Below are 20,813 nucleotides of genomic sequence, written 5' to 3' on the forward strand. Positions count from 1 at the left end.
ACCCCCCCCCCCCCCCCCCCCCCCCCCCCCCCCCCCCCCCCCCCCCCCCCCCCCCCTTTGTGGTTCCAATCAATTACATCTACAATCACCCTAGAGCAGTCAAAGCCGGTGATTGAAATCAATCAAGTACATAACGTAGTGGGTATTAGATTAAGAATGGAACGTCTAGATACCTCCTATGGATATTCGTTAACCTAAGTTTACTTATTCACAGCAACTTCTCTATCACACCATGACTTGTCAGGAATACCAAGTAATGTTCTTGTCCCAGACGAGACGGTCGAGTATTGGGTAAATCATCTTCTTCAGTGTTATAAGTACAATATGTTTACCCAATGCTACCCCTTTGCTCCCCGTGACAAAACAAACAACCTCTAAGAACAGATCTAACTAAGGAACACGATGCAGGTAATTTACAGAGAATGTGAACCGAACCATATGCAAGTCTAAAACCGCCTCTAACATATTCCATCTGTGTATCAATTAGGTGCCTAGATACCTACCTAGATACCTACCTAGGTACCTAAGGTAGATACTCTAACCGAGAACCGAATTGTAAAAGTTGAAGAAGCCCTTGGGATCGTAGCGCTTCTTGAGGCTGCGAAGACGCTCTAGACGCCACGGCTCGTAGCCGTACATGGCCTCCAGCTTCTCGTTCCCGTGGGCGTAGTTCATGTATACGGACTCGATGTCGTAGCCGGAGTACTCGGGTTTGACTACCTCGTCGCGAAGGCTGCGAGCCCACGCATCGGCAGCAGGGGCGACGCTCTGATCCGTATAGGTGGTTTGGTAGAGAGCGAGAATGTTGGCGTAGTTGCGGTTTCCGACGGCGGTCTTCTCGGCTGGCTGCTCGACAACGGCCTTCTGTCCGAATATCTCGTAGAAGATCATCGAGTTGATCGCGAGCGGGTTGTTCTTGATGAATTCTACGTATGTGTTGTAGAACCTCCGCTGCTGGGCGATGTCAAACTTCTTCAGGTTCACGGTGTAAACGTTCTGGCTTGCTCCGTCAATGCATGCCAGGTCGATCATGCCACCAGCGGCTTGGTGCGTGATCTGGCTCCAGGGGACCATTGTCACGTTCAGGGAAGTGCGCTCAATGACTCCAGCCGATTTCTTGTTCGTAGCGAAGCGAGCCGTGAACTTATCTCCCTGATCTTTCGTGCCGGCATACACGATGTTGAGGTAGGTAACGGTCTAATAGGGATTAGCCGTCATTCAAAGATTGGAAGATGTCTCGTCAGATGCTTACCTCGTGAGTAGATGCGTCAGTCATAATGAAAAGGTCTAAAGCAAGACCAGGGTCTTGGTCAGGGATAAGATCGTTGATGACGCCAAAGACTCCCTCGAGAGAAGCGTTGGTAAAGGTCATGTCCGCGTTATAGGTCAAGCCGTTGTTCTGCAGAGGCCAGGTCTTGTAGGTGAAGCTAAGAACAATTCCGAAGTTGTGGCCAGCTCCACGCATGGCCCAGAACAGGTCCGAGTTCTTGGTTTCGGATACTTCGATGATAGAGCCATCCCATAGAGCGACGCGCATGCTGACGATGGCATCTACGATCAAGCCGTATTTGCCCTGAAGTCTGCCGTGACCACCGCCGAGACTCGCGCCGCCAACACCGACGCAAGAGCAAGAGCCAAGGGCTACATTTTGGTTAGTTCAGGTTGAACATATCTAAACGATAAATGTGATAGCGTTGGGAAGAGATGGGTACTGACGCAATTCTCGACCGGCTCCGTAAGCCGCCGTGTAAACATCACCAAACCTAGCTCCACCGCCGACGGTAATGGTCTTATCGGAGTTGACGGTGATTTTGTTAAACTTTTCCATGTTGATGAACACGACATCCTTGGCTTTAGCCAGTGTAACGGTATTCCCGTGACCGCCGCCACCTGCAAGGAACTTGATGTTGTGCTTCGTCATGTATTGGAGCTACATCGAGATGTCAGCTGATATATGTCTCTGCCAAGCCGAATGTCTTCAGCCCACTTACACCAACGGAAACGTCCTTCTCTTCCGCGGGAAGGAATGCGACGCTAAATGTTGGCGCGCTCCACGTGGACCAGCGGGTCGTGTCTTCAGCCCACTCAGGGGAATCAGGGGTAACGATCGAAGCATTGGACGAGATATGGAAGTTCAACGTGGGGGCAGTTGCCCTCTCCAAGAATTTCACAAGATCTTCACCTCTGCTGGTGTGCCAAGTAGGCCCAGCTGCCACTGACGAGGCAAAGATCGCCAGTGCATTGAAGATGGCGCGTGAGAGCATGATGGCCGAGTAACGCACAAGCTAGATAGCTCTTTATCTTTGAATCAGAGAAGTGTGCGAGTGTCGAATGGATGCTTGGAAAACTTTCGACTGGAAATTCTTCACGACTTCATATATTTTATATCTGAAGAGGAGTTGAAAGCTCATGACCCTTCTTTCCGCACTAAATTCCAAATCCTATTGTTATTCTCGTCCCATGGATCATGGCTCCCTCCAGCCGATGCGCCCTCCTGTCCTATTGCGCCTCTCATCCCATCACGAGTCACATCCTGTCACCGGGGCGTATCCTAGTGTAAGCCAGAGTAAACATAGCCTAGAGCTAGGCATCTGGATTCCAACCGTGGCGATGCCCTGTGTGTTACAATAGATGCAGGTAATTAGCAGGCCGTCATAGCAGTTCACCTGAAAGGTAAGGCTGAAGGTGAGGCCGTAGCTGAAATGCTTACCCGATGAACATGCTTCAGACCCTTGTGCTTAGGAACCCCGGAGAGGCCTTAATCTGAAAAGTTCCCACATATCCCCGATATACGAGATTGCCGTCGGATAATATGGCTAACTAGACGAATCTTCGTTATCAGTTAGTCTAGGTATTAGTCTATTCTATGTTATGCGATGAAGAGTAGGAGCTGATACAAAGCCAGCGGGATCAATTCTCCGAATCCTACGGTTTACTCATGTCGACACTGATCTAAGCACTTTAAGAATAGGCAACAGCTTCGGCTGAGACATGATACTGTCGTACAGACGGAACAAGCGCTTAACGAGAGACTTCGGCTGGACCCTGGAAAGTCCCGGGGAGTACGGTCCTATTGGTCAGAATAAGCCTTTGAATTAGAGGATTAACCGAATATCACTTCAAGAACTATGGGAATGATCACATACACACGATTTTAGAGTCACTTTTACTGAAACGGGTGAATAGCATGGGAGGACACCATATAGAGAAAAGGGGTTGTATTGGTCTTTTCGCTAGGCAGATTTTTGGCTGGCGTGGCAGTTGACTCTACAAATCATCTGATATTACAAGAAACTGTTGGGAGTACGAGCATATGAGTAGGTAGAGCTAGAGAAGATATTTATACGTGGGGGCTGTTCAAAGTTGAAATAGGCTTCGGGGCGTCCAAGATGATGAAGGATTGTACTTAGGGCGTTGGGGCGTAGGGCTATTATTAAATCAATCAATCAGCTGTAACTTACCGCACGGAGTGATAGCGTCGCTCTAAAATATCTCTTATCTCCGTAACCCTGGTCATCGTGAAGACTCAGCAAGATGAGCGAATTAGGACTTAAGAATCAATGCCACAGTACATGGGTACCTACCAAAGCGGCATGAAAAACGGTATATACAAGTTCAGCCAATCAAATTCAACAAGACTTTCCTTTATGGCAATATGAAGGTACACAGTACATCAGCTGCCTTGTAAGTTGTACGTAACATGTCATTTCTTCAAGTCCAACGCAAATTCTACCTACGGTTTTAGAGGCAACTTAGGTAAGCTTAGAGGCCTTTTCCCCCTTTATCTCCTTTTCCGATGCTTTTCTCAGGCGAGTCTTTCAATGACGAAGGATAGGTCTAGGTCGGTCGGTCTAATTAGAATCCTTAACTTGAAATGCTTACTTAGACACGTTGGGTACTTGGTACTCAGTATAAGGTACATTGCAAACAGTAAAGCAAACTTCAATGCGCTGCATGGTTTAAAACCCGAGATGTGACTGGCTGACTGGATACGCGGTTACACGTAATATTGAGAGTTGTTGGCTTATAGCTGAGCCAGCTGGTCCCTGTTAACGTGCTCGGAAGATGAAAAAAATCCTAAACACGAATAGACGCCTCACATATAATAGGTCATTATGCGACATCGTGGCGGAAGTTACCTATGCCAGCAACGGAGTTTACATGTCGCGAATCCCCTTAGTCTAACTCCCTTCTCTCGCGCTCCCTTGAAACCTAAGACCGCGAGTCTTTGAGCACTTCGGACGGACTTGTCAGGTAGCTAATCACTCGCCTCCGTTGAAACCCGATGAACGTAGGACAAGCCGAAACATTTTTGTACCACATCTTCCGCTAAACCCTTTCTATGATGAGGTCCTCTACCAAAGCACCTAGAACATTTAAACACCCGGGGTGATCTCGTGATGGCTTTAAAGAAAACCAGTATCCGTTCTTCCATCTCGGCTATCTTCTGCAATCCTTTCCGCAGCATCACACATCGCAAATCGTACCATCTCAACAAAATGTCTTCGACTTCTACTACTGTCTTCAGGCCCAGGGCCGTTACAGGCTTCGGGCTTATGGGCATGACTTGGCGTCCTGTGCACACGCCCGACGAGCAGGCCTTCGCCACCATGAAAGCTGCTATTGCTCAGGGCGCCACATTCTGGTCTACCGGTGATTACTATGGTATGCCTGAGCCAACAGCCGGCTTAGCACTGGTGCGCCGCTACTTCGAAGCTTACCCGGAGGATGCGAGCAAGGTCACCCTATTCATCAAGTGCTGCGTCGACTCCAAGACCATGGCACCAAAGAACAAGCGCGAGGAAGTACTTGCCAGCGCCGAGAACTGCTTCAAGGTCATCGGTAGCGCTAAGAAGATAGATATCCTCGGCCCGGCCCGTATGGATCCCAGCGTGCCGCTAGAAGAGACGCTAGGAGCTTTCAAGGAGCTCGTAGATGCCGGCAAGATTAACGGCGTGGGAATTAGCGAGGCCAGCGCCCAGACGATCGAGAAAGCGAACTCCATCTACCCGCTAAGCCTGGTGGAAATCGAGTTCTCCCTTTGGACCCCCGACATCCTGACGAATGGCGTGGCGGCTACAGCTAAGCGCCTCGATGTTCCCCTCGTTGCTTATTCCCCGCTAGGCCGTGGCTTCTTGACCGGACAAATCAAATCCGTCGATGACATCCCCGAGGGAGACATTCGTCGCCGCTTTGACCGCTTTCAACCCGAAGTAAGCAATCCTTTGTTCCTAAACCTTAACCTAACCCATCTAGGGATATTCTTTCGAAGCTAACCCCCAACTTTTCACCCCTCCCTTCTTTAGAACTTCAACAAGAACCTCGAGCTTGTGGATAAGCTGAAATCCTTCGCTGAGAAGGCTGGTGTCACACCAGCTCAGCTCGCGTTGGCTTGGATTCGCTCCACCGCTAACTCCCCGCAAGCCGGTACCATCATTCCTATCCCCGGCGCTACGAGGGTCGAGCGTGTCGAGGAGAACTCCAAGGCCGTTGTTCTGTCCCCGGAAAACAAGGCTCAACTCGATGCGATCCTCTCATCTTTCACGATCCAGGGTGGCAGATATAACAAGGTGCTCGAGGGTCTACTTTGGCGTTAAAGTGTTCTCCGAATCATGAATTATATGTTATCGTGCTAGGTATATGGAGATACATGGCGGCTGGATAGTAAATAGAAAGCAACATTTTTAGGTACCACATCATGTCGTCTTAGATTAGATACGCGTAAAAATGACATTACATGTATGCACTGCCCATTGAGTACCTAAAGCTGAATTAGATACTTCAACTCTACGTAGTGCTTGTTTTTGAGTCTAACGAGATACCTATCAAGGAAGGGTTTAATGATATGAAGCAGTTTTAGGACTTTAACGACTCCAATACATAGGAGGTAGGTACCTAACGCAACGTTCTGCACATCATCAGAACGGTCCAGAACTACCTAGGTAGGCGTAAGCACCGAACCACAGTCGCCCCCTTACAGGCCTTACAGGGGCTTTCGGGCCAAGACTTATAGACACCGGAGCTAAGTGTAGAGCTTACACGAACGCCTAAACTGACATGCGGGCTAGAGCTGAAATCCAATGTTATCGAAATAGTTAGTGTATAAATTATATATAAGTGACCGTTTCCCATTGGAATTGCATCACAAGGCTAGGTGGACGTGATAATTGAGATAATAGATCTATTATTTTATTTGATATTGAGCTGTTGTGGTGGGCTCATGGTCCTCAGTTCACGCGTTGCTCTACCTAAAGCACTCATACCATTGGCATTTCACCCAGAGTATATGGGACTCGCCTCCGTATAATGTCCTTTACAATGTAACGACTAGTTTCACGCCGCTAATCTGGGCAGGGAACCTAGCTATTCCCTTCGGGATATCAGACCATCCGTGACCGACAACCTCGGCCTCGACGGGCACCTTGTACTTGCGCTCTTCCAACAGCTTGCTGAACCAAGCCATGGCGCCGCGCTCCGCACTTTCCACGCCAACTAGCGAGGAGTTGAACCCCTTGGGGATCTGAGCGCCAGGCCGGGTAAGGACCAGAGAGTACAACTGCGGGCCGTCGGGCCTGATCGCCTCGAAGACGGCAGGCGTGTCGTGGCAAGCTCCGACGGCGTCCAGGATGGCGTCGAAACCGGCTCCGTTCGGCGACGCGGCCTTGAGGGCGGCGCCGTCCTGCTGGGCGGATCTCTCCAGCGTCGCGTCTGCGCCGAGAGACTTTAGACGCTCGTGGTGATGCTTCGAGCTGGTGACCACGATGGTGACGGACGGCAGCGCGAGACGCAAGAGCTGGATGGCGGCGCTTCCAACGGCTGAGCCACCGCCGACGATGAGAATGGACTTGGGCGCGTTGGTGTTGTCGATCTTGGAGAGACCGGGAAAGCCGACCTTGAGGCCCTCGATGATGGCACCAGCTGCGGTCAAGAAGCAAGTTCTAATGAAGCAAGTTAGTCTTACGTAAAAATAGGGGTTTTCTACCTACTCAGGTAATCTAGGTAAGGTAATAATACTTACGGTAGCGAAGCAGCCTCTTCAACGCTCAGGTAAGACGGCTTCTTGGCAACATCGTTCGTCTGGGCAACAAATATCTCCTGCCATGTGCCCTTGCCCTCGATACCAGGGGCGTAGCTGAGGACTTCGTCGCCGGCCTTGAAGTCTGTGACGCCCTCGCCGACTTCCTCGATCGTGCCAGCGCCGTCAATGCCAAGGACAGCGGGCCAGGATTGGATTGTGGCGCCGAAAGTGATGTTCTTCCAGTCAATGCCGTTGATTGCAACAGCCTTCGGTCGGATAGTGACTTCACCAGCACCTGGCTTGGGCTTGGGTGCCGTGATTAGCTGGAAAGGCCCGCCGACCTTGGTGGCCTGGTAAACTTGAATTGTAGACATAGTGAAAACCGAAGTTGATAATTCGAATAATTTCTTTCTTTCTTTCTTGAGTGATTATTGCTATTGTAATCGAGACGATGAGCAATAAGATGGATAGTTGATAATTCTTGAAGCTGGGTATACTGGATATATACCCCGCAATAAGGGAGAAATCTTTGAAACTTCCAACGGTGTCAAAAGCAACCAAAAAATCGAGGTCTGACGTATAGGAGTGAGATGTTTGTGTCACCTCATCGTATCCCCGGAGAAAAAAAGAACGAGAGACGGCAATGCGTCTGTTAACTTCGCCGGCTCGCGAATGCTACGTCCGTGATCGGACATAACATCTTATTTCCAAATCCGACGTCACACCAGAAAGTCTGCTGTTAATTGGATAAGACAATCCGATCTAAAGCAAAGGGGAAAAAACGACAGTATGAATTAATCAATAACACCTTTGAGGCTGACCCGAACGGGAAGAAATTCCCGCTTTACCCCCCTCTTTGTTTTCCGGGCCACACCCTCCAACAACTCTCCATTTTGATCATGTGACACCGAACCCCGCCGGAGCCGATTTCTATTAATACCGGCGGCCCCCCTTTCGCTATTTCGTGGAGTATTTTCTGTTTATTCCTAAGCTCCAGGACTGTTTGTAGTATTTGTGCTATTGTGTTTTCATTATTGAGGCATAGAGTGGGATAAAGTGGGCTTGCTTATAGAAATTCGGAATACTTAACCGCTTTAATGCGGGACTACGGATTCGGCTCGTACCGAAGGGATATCGGGCGGAATGCTCCACTGTACTATACCTATCTTAATCAGCCAATGTTAGATGTAATAGAATGTAGAAGGCGCTCGAATTAAAGAAATGCAATTCTAGAACTGCCTAGCTTATGGTGACATCCTAAATATTAGTAAGGAGTCTGCACTATGACGTTTGATATAGGAGGTAGCTTGAAATTCAAACAAAGCAGGCGAAAAGGGGTTGCCGAATAGGGGTAACACCAAGCTGTATTGTCAACTTGTGCAGTTATTCACTATGCATGCTTTTACTTCAATCAAGCCCTTGGTATGAAACATAACGCCAATTTTTCATAATCTACTAAGTCGCTTCTAAAAACCTAGTAGCCTTTTCATATTTAAGTTCAACCTACAGTTGCGCCATCGATAAGAGGTAAATCAAGCTCTGGCTTAGGTACTTGAATCAAGGAATTAGTTTGAATTATTTTAGCAATTGTGAAAGTCCCTGTCCCTGTTGCAAAAAAGAAACACCAAGCTTGGATGAAAAGTTATATGAAAGTAAAATTGTTATTCCCCTGTCCTATTCTATAGCATTCCTAATGTACAAAATGTAATCTCGATATTTTCAATCTAGCCTCTCCAATCTTTTTGCATGAAACTTTCTATGTATATCCACAGGTAGGCAAGATAGCCATATCTACCTAGGTACTCATTAATTCAGGAAACCAATCTCTTTCCACACGTAGATGTATCTCCTGATAACTTCCTCGCTGACCGGACCCACCGCCGCTAAGGTAGGTGAGTGCTCAAGCGTCTTCTTCGCATCGAGAACGAGTCCGCCGCAGGACATGCGCCGGTAGTTGCTGTCTAGGAAGTCGGCCAGCGCAGCAGCCGGATTGTTTCGCTGCGGCGCTGCGCGCACGCGCTTCGTCCACTCCTCAAGGGGAATTAAGTCCCGGATGCCTAGCGCATCTGCCAAGATCTTGTTGACTTCTTTCCACGGCTGGCCGACAGGGTTCTCGATGTGGTAGAAGGGGTAGTGGGGCTGCGGGTGCGGGCGCAAGACGAGATCGGCCAGCGCGCCGGCGATGTCGTTGACGGGCGTCCAGTATACGGTGCCGTCGACGTCAGGTAGGGCGTTAAGCGTCTGCGAGGACTTGATCATGAACCCGAAGTGCTCCATCGGGTTCCAGTACCCGCTGACCTTGGACCCGGCGATCTGGCCCAGGCGCACGGTCATGGGGCGGAAATGTTCCGGGTACCTGTGCAGGGTCTCGTCGAGCATCCGCTCGCAACCCCACTTGGCCTGCGCGTAGCCGACGGGCAGAAGCGCGTCGACGCTCACACGGTCCTCGGGCACGACCGCGTGCTCTTCCGTGCGCCCGTAGTGCCCGACCACGCTGATGGACGATATCATCTGGAAGCCGAATCGGAAGCTGGCGGGGCGGCGGGATACCACGGCGGAAGCGAAGTCGATCAGGTTGCGCATCGTGCTGAATTGAGGCTCGAAGCCGTCGAGGGGCCGCTTCACGCTCATGGGCCACGCGTTGTGGATGAGGTGCGTGACGGAGCCCGCTAGCGTGTCATATTCGCTCTTCGACAAACCGAGCATGGGCGCCGAACTGTCCGTCTGCAACACGTGCAGTTTGGAGAGGAGATGTTCGGGGAAGTGAACGCCCTTGTCTTTCATGGCCTTCTTCTGACGCGTAAAGGCTTCGGCCTTGTTCTCGCGATTGAGACAGACGACCGTCTTCACGTCGGCACGATGCGCTAGCTGGAAAGCTAGGTGGCCTCCTAAGCTTCCCGATGTTCCTGTTACTAGGACAACCTTTGCATTATCCGAAGGGGCAAGGGCGGATGGCGAAGGCACTGGCGCCGAATAGCCGGCGGTGTACTTATCGACATATACATCTACAGCTGCCTTTCGAGCGGCTAATTCAGCCTTCTCGCTTTCTGTGAAGCGCGGTGCTTTGGTGACAGTGATAGGTTCTGGCTTTTCCTCAACAGGGGGTTGGTTTGTGCTTCCCGTATCGGAGGATCCAAGAAGCAACTCTTTTAGGTCGGCAACGGTGGGACACTCAAGGAATAGAGACTCGTGTTGGATGTCAAGTTCGAGTTCATCCCTAAACCGACTCACGATAACGAGCGATAGAAGCGAGTCCACACCCGAGTCGGCAAAGTTGGTGTCATCAGTAAGATCTTCCGTCGCAACGCCGCTCTCTTCGGATATAATCTCAAGGGCGCGCTTGAAGTCAACTTTCATCGTCACCGAGGGTGTCTCATCCGTGACTGAAGAAGTTGTCGTGCTCGCCTTTGGAGTGGGGGTATCTATGCCATCGTGGGTTCTCGGGGTGGAGGTACCGGTGGTGCTGGCCGATTTCGAATCTCCAAAGAATCCCTTGAGATCTCCAACTGTGGGATACTCGTAAAACAGTGCGTTGAAGTCGAGGTCCATGTCAAGCTCCTCCTTGAATCGGGCAGAGATGGTCAGACCCAAAAGGGAATCGATCCCGACGTCGCCGAAAACAGTGTTGTCGGTCAAATCCGACACGGCAATGCCACTTTCATCGGCGATGATGGACAAGGCTTGCGCAACGTTAGTTGAGGATGAGGGGCTTTCATTGATTTGAGCAAGAGGCTTCGTCGCACTAATGACAGGTTGAGAGGGTATTGACGGCAACGAGTGTGCTGAAGGGACTGAGGGGGCAACCTGGCTCTTCTGTGCAGGCGCCTGTTTCTTTGCATTTCCGCTTTCTGCTGATAGAATAACCCGCAAGACACGGCGGGGTACACCTTGCATCTAGATTTATATGGTTAGTAAGCTTAAAGATATTCACAAGAAAAGGGGGATCTTACCGCGAACTCTCCAAAGTGCGCGACAACTTTATCGCCATGTAGGACCATCACGTCACCGTGCCATAATCGGTCTTTGCCTTCGACCATACGAGAGTAAGTCGTGTACTCCTTCTCAAAGGATAGCGGCTCGAACATCTGGAACGATCCCCACCCGTGGTTCACGTACACATCCCGGTCCAGATCGTTGTCATCTCTGCAGTTCATGGAGAACCCAGCAGACCAGGTCAAAGCGTCCAGAAGGCCCGGATGGGTGTGGAAGTCACCGCCCTTCTTGAAGCTTCCGAAGCTGAGACGGCTTGAAGCCTCTAGCGTCTTGCTGTCGAGCAAGATTTCATCCACAGCTCTGTAGTCATCGTGGAACCGTGCTAGCGGTCGGATGGCGCGGTATACCATGGAGCGGTTGTAACGAGCGGTCTCACCTGTGGTAATCCCGTTGCGGAGAGCTTGCAGTCTTTGCTTCACGTTTGCAGCCTCCTTTTGCAGCTTCTGCTGAAGGCTGTTGTCCGTAAAGCGAATGACACAGCGAGAGTGCTCCTGTAGTTTCTTGTGGGCCTATCATTAATATTTGTTAGTGTGACTATCAAAGAGAGATTATAAGGGGGGAGGGTCCAAAGACGTACGTCAAAGGTCATAAACTTGACAGTCGCCGTATTCGATGACCAGTCTGCCTCGGCGTGGGCCTGAAGAGCCTGCTCAGAGGCATTAGAACGGAGGATTAGCGCCTTAAAAATATCCAAGTTGGAGATGTTGACGATGCTGCCCGCCTTGCTTGGGTTATACCGCCGAAGGAGGTAAGTGCCGACGGTGAGTGCAATGTCAGCATAAACGGCCGGGGTGCAAAGAGGGACTCCATCAACTTCATGACCCTCTACCAACGGTCGGAAATCCTTGCGAGTGACATCTGCCTCGACGATGATGTGGGCTTTCTTAGAATCGCCAGTTTCTTCGACAACCCTGTGAACCGTGGTGCTCTCAATTCGCGAAGAGCCGCTGATTACCAGAGGGGGGTCTCCCTTGCGCAAGGACCAGTCATTGACATATTGAATCCAGTATGGTTTCAAGTCCCAATTGTATGCTGGCAGCTGGATGACCTTATGGGACGCCTTGAAATCGGCGTGATATCCCGACCAGCGAATGTCAGCTCCTGCAGTGTAGAGGGATTTCAGTGCAGCTACTAGAGTCTGGAAAACTGGTCTGCCTCTCTGTAATGATGCCAGTGTCTTCGTTTGTGAGCCGAGAACCGACCGGACCATCCCGGAGATGGCGGGATGCGGGCCAATTTCTAGTGTGGTGGACTGATCGCCAAGAATATGGCGGCTGTTTGCTGTCATGAGTGCCTTTCGCATGTTGACAGGTTCACGGGTATGACGGGCGAGGTACTCAGGGCCGAAGTTTTCAATGCCAATAGAGATATTTCCATCCAAGGGGCATAGCACTGGAATCTTAGCCTCGGAGTACGTTGCGCCGGTAGCCACTTTCTTGAATTCCTCTAGAATCGGATCCACTTGAGAAGAGTGGAAAGCATAGGGGACCTTCAAGAGTGTTGTCTTGAGACCTGCATCTGCTAGCAGGTTCTTGAAAACGGCGATATCCTCGTTGATGCCGGCCAAAACCGTCTCAGTCGGTGAATTGATACAAGCAACTTCGTACGTGCGATTCTTGAGGATGCCTTGGACTGTCTCAACTGATGCCATAACTACCAGCATAGAGTGAGTATCGCGAGTGCACTTCTCTTGGAGTAGAGTAGCCCTAGCTCCTACCAGGTAGATTGTGTCTGCATCAGAGAGGACTCCAGACACGTTGAGGGCGGCATACTCTCCTAGACTGTGTCCAACAACGGCGGTAGGGGTAATATTCCACGATGCCCATAGCTTAGTGAGTGCAATTTGCAAACAGACGCTAGCCAACTGAACAGCGGCGGGCTTGAAGATGCTGACATCCAATTCTTTCGATTGGATAACAGGCAGTATGGAAGGAAAACCAAGGCTCTGACCAATACGATCCAATCTCCGAATTTCAGTACGGAACAGAGAGAAGTTGTCATAAAGCTCTTTGCCCATACCAGGGTACTGTGCACCCTGCCCTGTGAATGCGAAGACAACCTTGGGTGAGCCCTTGGGCCTAGTCATTCCTGCCTGGTCGCGGATAGCAGCCTCTATCTGTACGCATAGGTCCTCAGCATTTGAGCCAGCAAGCATTACACGATGCTGGTGGTGAATGCGCCGTGCTGTGGTAGTATACGAGAGCTGGCCAAGGTTGACACTGGAGTTATGCTCTAGGAACTTGAGTAGAGACTTCAGGTTTCCTTGCAAGGAAACGCCATTCTTAGCCGAAACAGCCACGACGTGGTGGTTACGCGAGTCGGCGACTTCGTTGGTGGGCTCGGGTAGGAGAGGCGCATCTTCGATCAACAGGGCTGTGTTACCACCAGCAGCACTGAAGTTGTTCACGAATGCTCGTCGGGGCTTCGAAGGATCAGAGCTCCTCTCCCATGGTGTAGGCTTCAAAGCAATACGAACGTTCCGTTCATCGAGATCCGTTGGAAACTTGTGGTTTATCTTTGTCTTGATACCACAGTGCGGAACTATCATATTCTTCTGCATCATTAATAGCACCTTGGTAAGACTTGCCATGCCAGATGCAGCTTCGCCGTGTCCGACATTTGCCTTAGCAGAGCCCAAGAAGAGAGCCTCGCTGCTGGTTCGGCCGGCCTTAACCTGGGCGAGAGGTGGAGCAAAGGTATCCAGAACACTGGACATCTCTCCAGCGTCGCCCGCTTGCGTACCGGTTCCGTGCATCTCGACATATCCGATAGAATAGGGGTCGACAGCACCTTGATTGAGGATCTTGCTAAAAATGGCACGCTGAGCACCAACGTGAGGGCGAGTGATAGACTCGGATTCGGCAGAGTGATTTGTGTACGCGCCCAAGATTAATCCCAAGATAGGGTCCTTGTCGGCAATAGCATCATCAAGACGTTTGATGATGACCGTGCCGACGCCCTCACCTCGGCAGTATCCGTCAGCAGAGTCGTCGAAGGTCTTGCAATTACCTGTTCTCGAGAGGAAGTGTCCCTTATCAAGACCAGCCGTCATGTCCGGGTTGGTCAAAACATTGGTACCGCCAGCAATAGCCGTATCTATGTCTCCTCTCCAGAGAGAATTGCAGGCAAGGTGAATTCCAGCAAGACTAGATGAGCATGCCGTGTTGACCGCATAACTTGGACCACTGAATTTGAAGAAGTAGTTCACCCGGCCCGGGATGAACGCTTGATTTCCACCGGGAATGAAGTACGTGTCGACATTCTGGGCACTGTTGGTTTCCATCCAGTCCATACTAGTCACACCATAAAAGACGCCGACACGATCGCGGCGTGTCGACGGCGTGGCGTCTGGGACGATACCGGCTTGTTCGATCGCTTCGTAGGCCGTCATCAGAGCAAGCCTTTGCGCGGGGTCAATTTGTGGCGCTTCTCGCGGCGAAATGTTGAAGAAGCGCGCATCGAAACCGGCTGGGTCATCAAGCCAACAGCCAAACGCCGTTGCGCTCGTGTTCTTCCCCTTTCCTGTGGGGTCGACATGAGTCCTGGCATCCCAGTGGAAGTCTGGCACAGGCTTGTGGACATCTAGACCCTGGTAAAGGAGGTCCCAGAAAGCTTCGTTGTCTTGGGCACCGGGGAACCTTCCTGACAATCCGATGATAGCAAGCTTGGGTTTTCCGGGGCTAGCATACGAACCGCCCTGAGCAGGGGTCGGTTGACTCTGAATTGGAAGTTGTGCTAGCAAAGGCCGCAGAGACGTCTGCTTAAGCGCTGTATAGATGAGTTGGTCGGCCTTGGTTCCAATCGGAACGATAGTGAACGAGTTGGGTTGCTCTCTTCGGAGGCAGACCTGCAGCTCCTCGAGGATGTCATTCCAACGAATTGGCTGTAGTAGTATCTGACCGACTGCAGACTTTAGGAGGGTCTCGAAGGTGCTGCTGTCATCCGCCTTTCCGGTGCTGGAGAAGACAGGAATATAGCTTGGGCGTGAGCGAGTGCTGCTGGAACTTAGGCTCTCGACAATTTCGTCAACATCCTCTGAAAAATATAGATGCGGAGCATGGTACGGTCCGAAGATCTTGATGCCCTTCAAGCTCGAGTGATGTAACGTTCCTGAGCGGGTAAGCAGCTCAAGTGAGCGAGGTGGACCGCTCACGGTGATGCCATTTGGAGCGTAGGCGCTAACGTAGGGCCTAGCTGATAGGGGCAGCGTCTAATGTAAAGTACGTAAGTATTCAACCGCTGGCTTAAGTACCTAGGCGTCTAAGAAAACGCCGGATGATAGGTAGGTGAGGTAGGTAGGGATTCTTACCGTTTGTTCGCAAAATCTTATGACGGCATCAGCCGAAGAGGAGCCAGGTACAATTATTGACCAGCTCTGGTCCGACGAATCCGAGGTCTGGAGCCTCTGTGCCATGTCGGTTACATGTATGCCCGTTCTGAAAGCCACTATGACCGCGTCAACAGCCACAGGGATGAGCTCAAGTGTGTTACGGCTACAGCCGACTGCAGCGGCGGCCAAAGCTCCCGTGCAGAGACCCAGAATGCGGGAATCATTGGCGTGGAATTCCCACGTGTCGGCTTGGCTGCATGGTGTTCATTGTTTAGCTTATGTTCCTGCGGCGTGCGTTATCGTATTTTAACGTATGTCTTACCTGATGAATACGCCGAGCTGGTACATGCATGTCACAGCCATGTCTAAGGCTATGCACCGTTTTCCATCTTGCTTCCATAGGACGAGATCGTCTAAGCAGGTGAATCGAGGGAGATCATCCCTGACTTCAGATGGAAGTTGGTATATCTCTGTACGGATGGCGTCGTATACTCTGACCAGGAAGTCTTCCAGTACTGGATTGTGCCTGTATAGCATCAACTCCCTGAGGTGTGGTTGTATGTCGTATGTCTGATCTCCAAAGAGATACAATTTTAGTTGATTGGCCATCTTGATATAAGGTAGGTTAATGATACGACTTAGAGATAGATGTCGGTGGTTTGGCTGCTGCTGTAGACTCCTCTGAATCGAAGAAGTGCTCGGAATGTAAACATACCTTATATACCATCTTTACATGGGCATTCACAATCTCGTTCTCGTCTGCGTTATCAATATCACCACGCAATTTCACCAATCGTAGGTATCCCCTTCAGCGAAGATCTGTTAAGCCTTGCCTCATCAGCTTGCCGGCTACTCCGCCAAGCTATCAGTGACTGTGTTCGGGCACACTCATGTTGACGATATGTGACATAAGCCGCCAAAGGCTTCCACTCAAAATTGAGTATCTTGTCCATCTCGGAGCCGGGAATCCTGCGGGGGATCTAAGAGTAATCGGGGCTTATTCAAGAGATTCAGTAGCCTTATCACATAGATACAGGCATCCAAGGTCTGTCAGGTTTTGTTTCACATCCGCAATGATATGTTGACGACTCCATTCCCTTGCCCCGCCGACCAATCCTGGCACCAACGCTCTCCTGCTCGATAAGCTGAAACGAACTTATGTCAACTACTTTTAAAACTTGTGAACTAGCTAGACATGAGATAAAGGTGTCCGGCGAGACGGGAAGCACGTGCTGCATGCAGCATGCCTGTAACCCAGTCACCAGGGTCTGGAACATCCTATGTACATGCAAGATGTACAAAGTTTTACGTTTTAAACGTCAAAAACATGCTTACCTATCTCAGTACAGCCACTACATTATACTATGAGGATTTTATCCTTTCCTAGATACCTGGGTTTATTGTAGGTACTTTAGTTATTGTTGGTTTCTGACAGAGATGGAAAAACTCCTATTACTACCTAAGGTATATTTCGAAAATTCGGTCCCTTCTTAGATGCCATCTATCTCACCCGGAATGACCGTTTTTCCACTCCAAGAATAAGAAGACATGAGGTATGCTGTAAGTGCATGATGTTGTGTAATGTGCCACAGTAAGGCGTTGGCTCGAACATTTACTAATCCGTATCATGCAATAATGTAGGCTATTATGAGGCGCCTAGGAGAAAGATGGCGGCAGAAATGGCGGAAGGTAAGCGATAAGCTTACCTCCCATGCGTAGGAATAGGCTGAAGGAACCGTAAGAAGGCCTCTCTTGTGTAACACGCCGAAGGTGCCAGGGTGTGAGCTTGTTAGCTTGGACGGTAGGAGAAAAAATCAAAATGACTCCGCCTTGAAGTTTTCCCTCCTTATCTACCTAATAGGAGCCCCTCTCGCAGGAACGGGGGTCTACAGGCATGCAGGTTTGAAATGGCTTGGAATCTAGTGATCGAGTATACTTTGAGTTATAGTTGTCAAGTTTCTTTTGAATAATTTCTTTTGGTCGCATTCCTCGTTATCTTGCATTTCTCAAAGACCTATCCAAACGTGGAAGTTCACTTTTCCTTGGTATCACTAACTATGATTAATAACCCTCCACGAGCATCTCGGCAGCCCAAGCTGCGATCCAGTTGTGATGGATGCGGCTCCGCAAAGCTCAAATGTGATCGAGGGCAGCCCGAATGTGGAAGGTGTGTGTCGCTTGGCATCGTCTGTGTCTATGGCGTATCACGGAAGATGGGTAAACCACCAAGAGAAAGACTACACATTCCAGCTGTACTTGGCACCCCTCGCACAACAGGAGAGCATCGTCGAAATAGCAAGGAGGGCGGACTCGACGGTAACAGTTACAACCGTCGTGCCGGGAGTTCTGTCAGTGATACTATCTTGCCGAGAACAAATTCAAGTTCAAGTATCAATGATATGCATTCAAACTGGGGCGCGGTGGAGGAATTTTCCAACAAAGCTATGACGAGTGTTAACGTGCTGGATGAGTTCCACAACGACCAATTAGGGCCAACACTCGCGAATTTCTCGTCTTTGGATACGAACGAGTGGGTTTTCACAAACATTCTAGCGGACGATATTTCATCTACCAACCTAGATAGCGAACCATTTCCAACTCTAGGCTGGCCAGAGTTTGAAAGTCCCCCAGCTTCAACGGAGCAAGCAACCGGTGCTCATACCCCAGCGGACGACAGAATGTATCTGGATAGCCCCTTTATGCAACATGACGACACCAGACATCACGACTGCTCGAGGGAAGCACACGAGGTCCTAAATAGTTTATCTTCCCTAAATATCAGCACAGCCCACTCTAAGACCACATCGTCACCCCACACGCCAGCTACCTCCATAAATCACGTTCCCTTGGATTTTATATTACACCTTAACCGCGAGGCTACGGAGAGACTCAGTCACTTATTGAGTTGTTCTTGCGCCAACTACCCCCATCTTGCATTCCTTTATGCCTCGATTATCGGTCGGATCCTGCTATGGTATGGCCGCGAAGCGGGATGCTCTAGAACATCCTCGCTGGGTCCTACGCCAAATACAACTATACGTCATGGCATGTCGCCGTCTTGTTCTTCCACCGGATCGATGTGCAGGTCACCATCATCTTGGCTGGGCGCAGGACCCAATAGTACCGCGAACACAAGTGTTAGCGGCTCGAGTACTCCACCACGCACGCGAACCACAACAACGGACCTCGCCCCGACGCAGATGACCATGGGATGTTTTAGTATCGACGATCAGCTGGTGCAGGCCGCCCTGAGAATTCAGTTATTATTAGGCGAGATGAAGAGAGTTGGATATCTAATTGATGTATTTGCATCCCGAAGTTCCAACAATGTCGATGAGTCAGCTTCGGGGAATATAGACGATCTGTACAAAAGCTTAGGCGCATGGTTAAGAAAAGATCACTTGAGAATAGTCGAGATGATGAGAGTTAGATTACGGGATGTTAGTATATAGATAAGACCCGAGTGGTTATAGATCATATCAATTATCAAAGTCCATAAAGTTTATTATTCTCGCAAAAAAGTTTTCTGCATTTCCAAGACAATTGATTCCTCGAGATAAGGCATAAATCTTTTTATCAAATACTGCATAGATTAGGTACATACATGTCAATTACTGCGAAAGGTCGTTCATTTTGTGCATTACCTAGCAAATTTACTCCTGTATATCTCTATCCAGGTACCAGGTACCTAAACTTGGATGATTTTTCATGTTTGTCTTGATTCAACTAAGACAATGTCTTGTGTTAGAGTCTCTTTTTAGAATCTGACAAGTGGCGGGATAGAGTAGGGGATTAATAAAACTAAGGTTCGACAGCTAGATCTGAGTCCTACCTCAGATCTGTCATGGCTTGACGCCACAAGATATGAGCCGTAAAGCAATACGGTTGCTCAGTTTTCGTCAGTAAATCCGTAAGGTACCTACCTTAGGTACCTCACATCACGTAGAGTGATGTAATGTAACAATTCTCCAAACGTTCACCGTTAATTCCGCCACACAACCCAAATAGTCTTCGTACAGTCCGAAAGGAAATGGGGACTCGTATAATATGTCCTCTTCTGCTGCGGCTGGACTCAAGTGAAAAACCCTTTGGTTTTGTCACCTGCAGTACTACCTACCTACCTCCTACGCACCGGCTCCTTCGTTCTATTCCTTCAATATTTCATTTATGCTTGATTTTAGCGTCCGCCTGCCGCTCGACACGCAGTGGCTGAATTCTCTGCAGACCGTTGTGCGCCATCTCGGGTCAGCAAGGCGGCATGATTACATAAAGGTACTTTTTTTTTTAGGCCAATGGAGCTTTGCTTTTGATGCCCGAGTGTTGGTGCCTGGACGGACTTAAAGGACAGCTCGCTCCCGAATGCTTGCTTCGACGCGAGCGTTATGATGTGCGCCAAAACTCACATATGATTACTATCGCATGGCTGTGCTGGATGTCATCTTGGATTCCCCATTCCGCCGCAAATACGCACATACGAAGCAAGGTAACTCTTCCGACAGCGAACGGATCTAGTATGGGTGTCTGGCTCTTGACCTAAGAAGCACCTTAAGCGAAATCACATCCGCAATGATATCCCTTAGGTACGTGTAAAAGCCCTGATCAGGTGTTTCTAAAGCATGCGCGCTTACTTATCATGCATACCATTCTCTGGAAGGATGTTCGGATACGTGGTCTACGAGGGTAACAAATTTGTCTAATTTATTCCTTTTTTAACTACGTGTTATCAACTTTCCATCCTTTGAAGAATTTCGAACTAGATGTTAGGTTGCTATATTTTATCGGAAACAAGCTTTACATCCCCCACACGCGAACTGCATTCCTATCGGTTGGCGGTTATGACAAGGAAACGTGAAACTCTCTAACTAACAAAAGTACCTTAGGTACATATTGTATGACAATTCTTCGCAAGTTCATAATGTTAGGCGGTTGCAATAAAAGTGTTTCAGCGCGAGTCCTTTATTATCTACCAATTACAACCTAGATAGTGCACTGTTGGTTTATTTTCGTCTGGTTGATAGAAACAAACGGGTAAAGACTGGTAACTACCGAATCCTAGTTCATAACAGGAAAAGACATAAATCTACAGTAATGCATAGCCTATTGCGTTAGGTACAGGTACCTAACGTTAGGTAGTGAATCAAACAGGACGTAGACGTCCAGGATTGCAAAGGGTGGCATAAAGTAGTTCAGCCTTATATGCGTAGCACACGGGAACGAGGTAAATCGTTATCTGAAGCAGCGCACTACTCGTCTCTTCCATGTTTATCGTAAGAACTTAACCGTACCTCTACTAATAAAATTTAGGAATGGCTTGAGGTTCCTGGAAATTTGGCAAGAAATTTAGTAACGGTCGATCGGAATATTCACGCCTCCTTATTAGCGCTGTTGGCGAGGCCGGGTGCTCGGACCGTATCGGGCGTCGGGGCGAGTATAGCCTCGCTTAAGTCCTGCAGTTCAACAGGTCAGTTCGGT

General features: G+C 49.5%; 5 protein-coding genes across 5 annotated transcripts; 2 read left to right on the forward strand and 3 right to left on the reverse strand.

The window, feature by feature from the left end:
- Positions 1–537: 537 nt before the first annotated feature.
- Positions 538–2,264, reverse strand: F4812DRAFT_459806 (FAD binding domain-containing protein; the record flags this gene model as incomplete). The annotated part of the gene is made up of 4 exons (XM_047937609.1): positions 538–1,197; positions 1,253–1,641; positions 1,717–1,930; positions 1,992–2,264. 4 exons carry the CDS (start codon positions 2,262–2,264, stop codon positions 538–540), a joined length of 1,536 nt encoding a protein of 511 aa, XP_047790017.1.
- A 1,684-nt stretch (positions 2,265–3,948) lies between these two features.
- On the forward strand, positions 3,949–5,899 carry F4812DRAFT_430558 (putative pyridoxal reductase). Its single transcript, XM_047934364.1, has 2 exons — positions 3,949–5,213; positions 5,307–5,899. Exons 1-2 carry the CDS (start codon positions 4,401–4,403, stop codon positions 5,595–5,597), a joined length of 1,104 nt encoding a protein of 367 aa, XP_047790018.1. The 5' UTR covers positions 3,949–4,400; the 3' UTR covers positions 5,598–5,899.
- A 323-nt stretch (positions 5,900–6,222) lies between these two features.
- F4812DRAFT_405951 (GroES-like protein) lies at positions 6,223–7,837 on the reverse strand. Its single transcript, XM_047932288.1, has 2 exons — positions 7,019–7,837; positions 6,223–6,938 (listed from the first exon to the last, which is right to left on the reverse strand). Exons 1-2 carry the CDS (start codon positions 7,390–7,392, stop codon positions 6,314–6,316), a joined length of 999 nt encoding a protein of 332 aa, XP_047790019.1. The 5' UTR covers positions 7,393–7,837; the 3' UTR covers positions 6,223–6,313.
- Positions 7,838–8,648: 811 nt separating this feature from the next.
- On the reverse strand, positions 8,649–16,032 carry F4812DRAFT_405965 (ketoacyl-synt-domain-containing protein). The gene is made up of 5 exons (XM_047932289.1): positions 15,664–16,032; positions 15,321–15,594; positions 11,589–15,221; positions 10,969–11,520; positions 8,649–10,912 (listed from the first exon to the last, which is right to left on the reverse strand). The coding sequence occupies exons 1-5, from the start codon at positions 15,948–15,950 to the stop codon at positions 8,825–8,827; spliced, it is 6,834 nt and encodes a 2,277-aa protein (XP_047790020.1). The 5' UTR covers positions 15,951–16,032; the 3' UTR covers positions 8,649–8,824.
- A 618-nt stretch (positions 16,033–16,650) lies between these two features.
- F4812DRAFT_405969 (uncharacterized protein) lies at positions 16,651–18,863 on the forward strand. Its single transcript, XM_047932290.1, has 2 exons — positions 16,651–16,901; positions 16,983–18,863. The coding sequence occupies exon 2, from the start codon at positions 17,399–17,401 to the stop codon at positions 18,791–18,793; it is 1,395 nt and encodes a 464-aa protein (XP_047790021.1). The 5' UTR covers positions 16,651–16,901; positions 16,983–17,398; the 3' UTR covers positions 18,794–18,863.
- Positions 18,864–20,813: the final 1,950 nt, after the last annotated feature.

The sequence above is a fragment of the Daldinia caldariorum genome, assembly GCF_022478825.1.
Source record: "Daldinia caldariorum strain CBS 122874 unplaced genomic scaffold F4812scaffold_9, whole genome shotgun sequence".
Classification (NCBI taxonomy): domain Eukaryota; kingdom Fungi; phylum Ascomycota; class Sordariomycetes; order Xylariales; family Hypoxylaceae; genus Daldinia; species Daldinia caldariorum.

Bases quoted from the DNA above. Each gene is read 5' to 3' on its own strand.
- F4812DRAFT_405969 (XM_047932290.1), top strand. From the start codon at position 17,399: ATGATTAATAACCCTCCACGAGCATCTCGGCAGCCCAAGCTGCGATCC.
- F4812DRAFT_430558 (XM_047934364.1), top strand. From the start codon at position 4,401: ATGGCTTTAAAGAAAACCAGTATCCGTTCTTCCATCTCGGCTATCTTC. The intron at 5,214-5,306 runs GTAAGCAATCCT...TCCCTTCTTTAG, and splicing joins TTGACCGCTTTCAACCCGAA to AACTTCAACAAGAACCTCGA.
- F4812DRAFT_405951 (XM_047932288.1), bottom strand. From the start codon at position 7,392: ATGTCTACAATTCAAGTTTACCAGGCCACCAAGGTCGGCGGGCCTTTC. The intron at 6,939-7,018 runs GTAAGTATTATT...TTGCTTCATTAG, and splicing joins GAAGAGGCTGCTTCGCTACC to AACTTGCTTCTTGACCGCAG.
- F4812DRAFT_405965 (XM_047932289.1), bottom strand. From the start codon at position 15,950: ATGGCCAATCAACTAAAATTGTATCTCTTTGGAGATCAGACATACGAC. The intron at 15,595-15,663 runs GTAAGACATACG...AACACCATGCAG, and splicing joins CAGCTCGGCGTATTCATCAG to CCAAGCCGACACGTGGGAAT. The intron at 11,521-11,588 runs GTACGTCTTTGG...TATTAATGATAG, and splicing joins TCAAGTTTATGACCTTTGAC to GCCCACAAGAAACTACAGGA.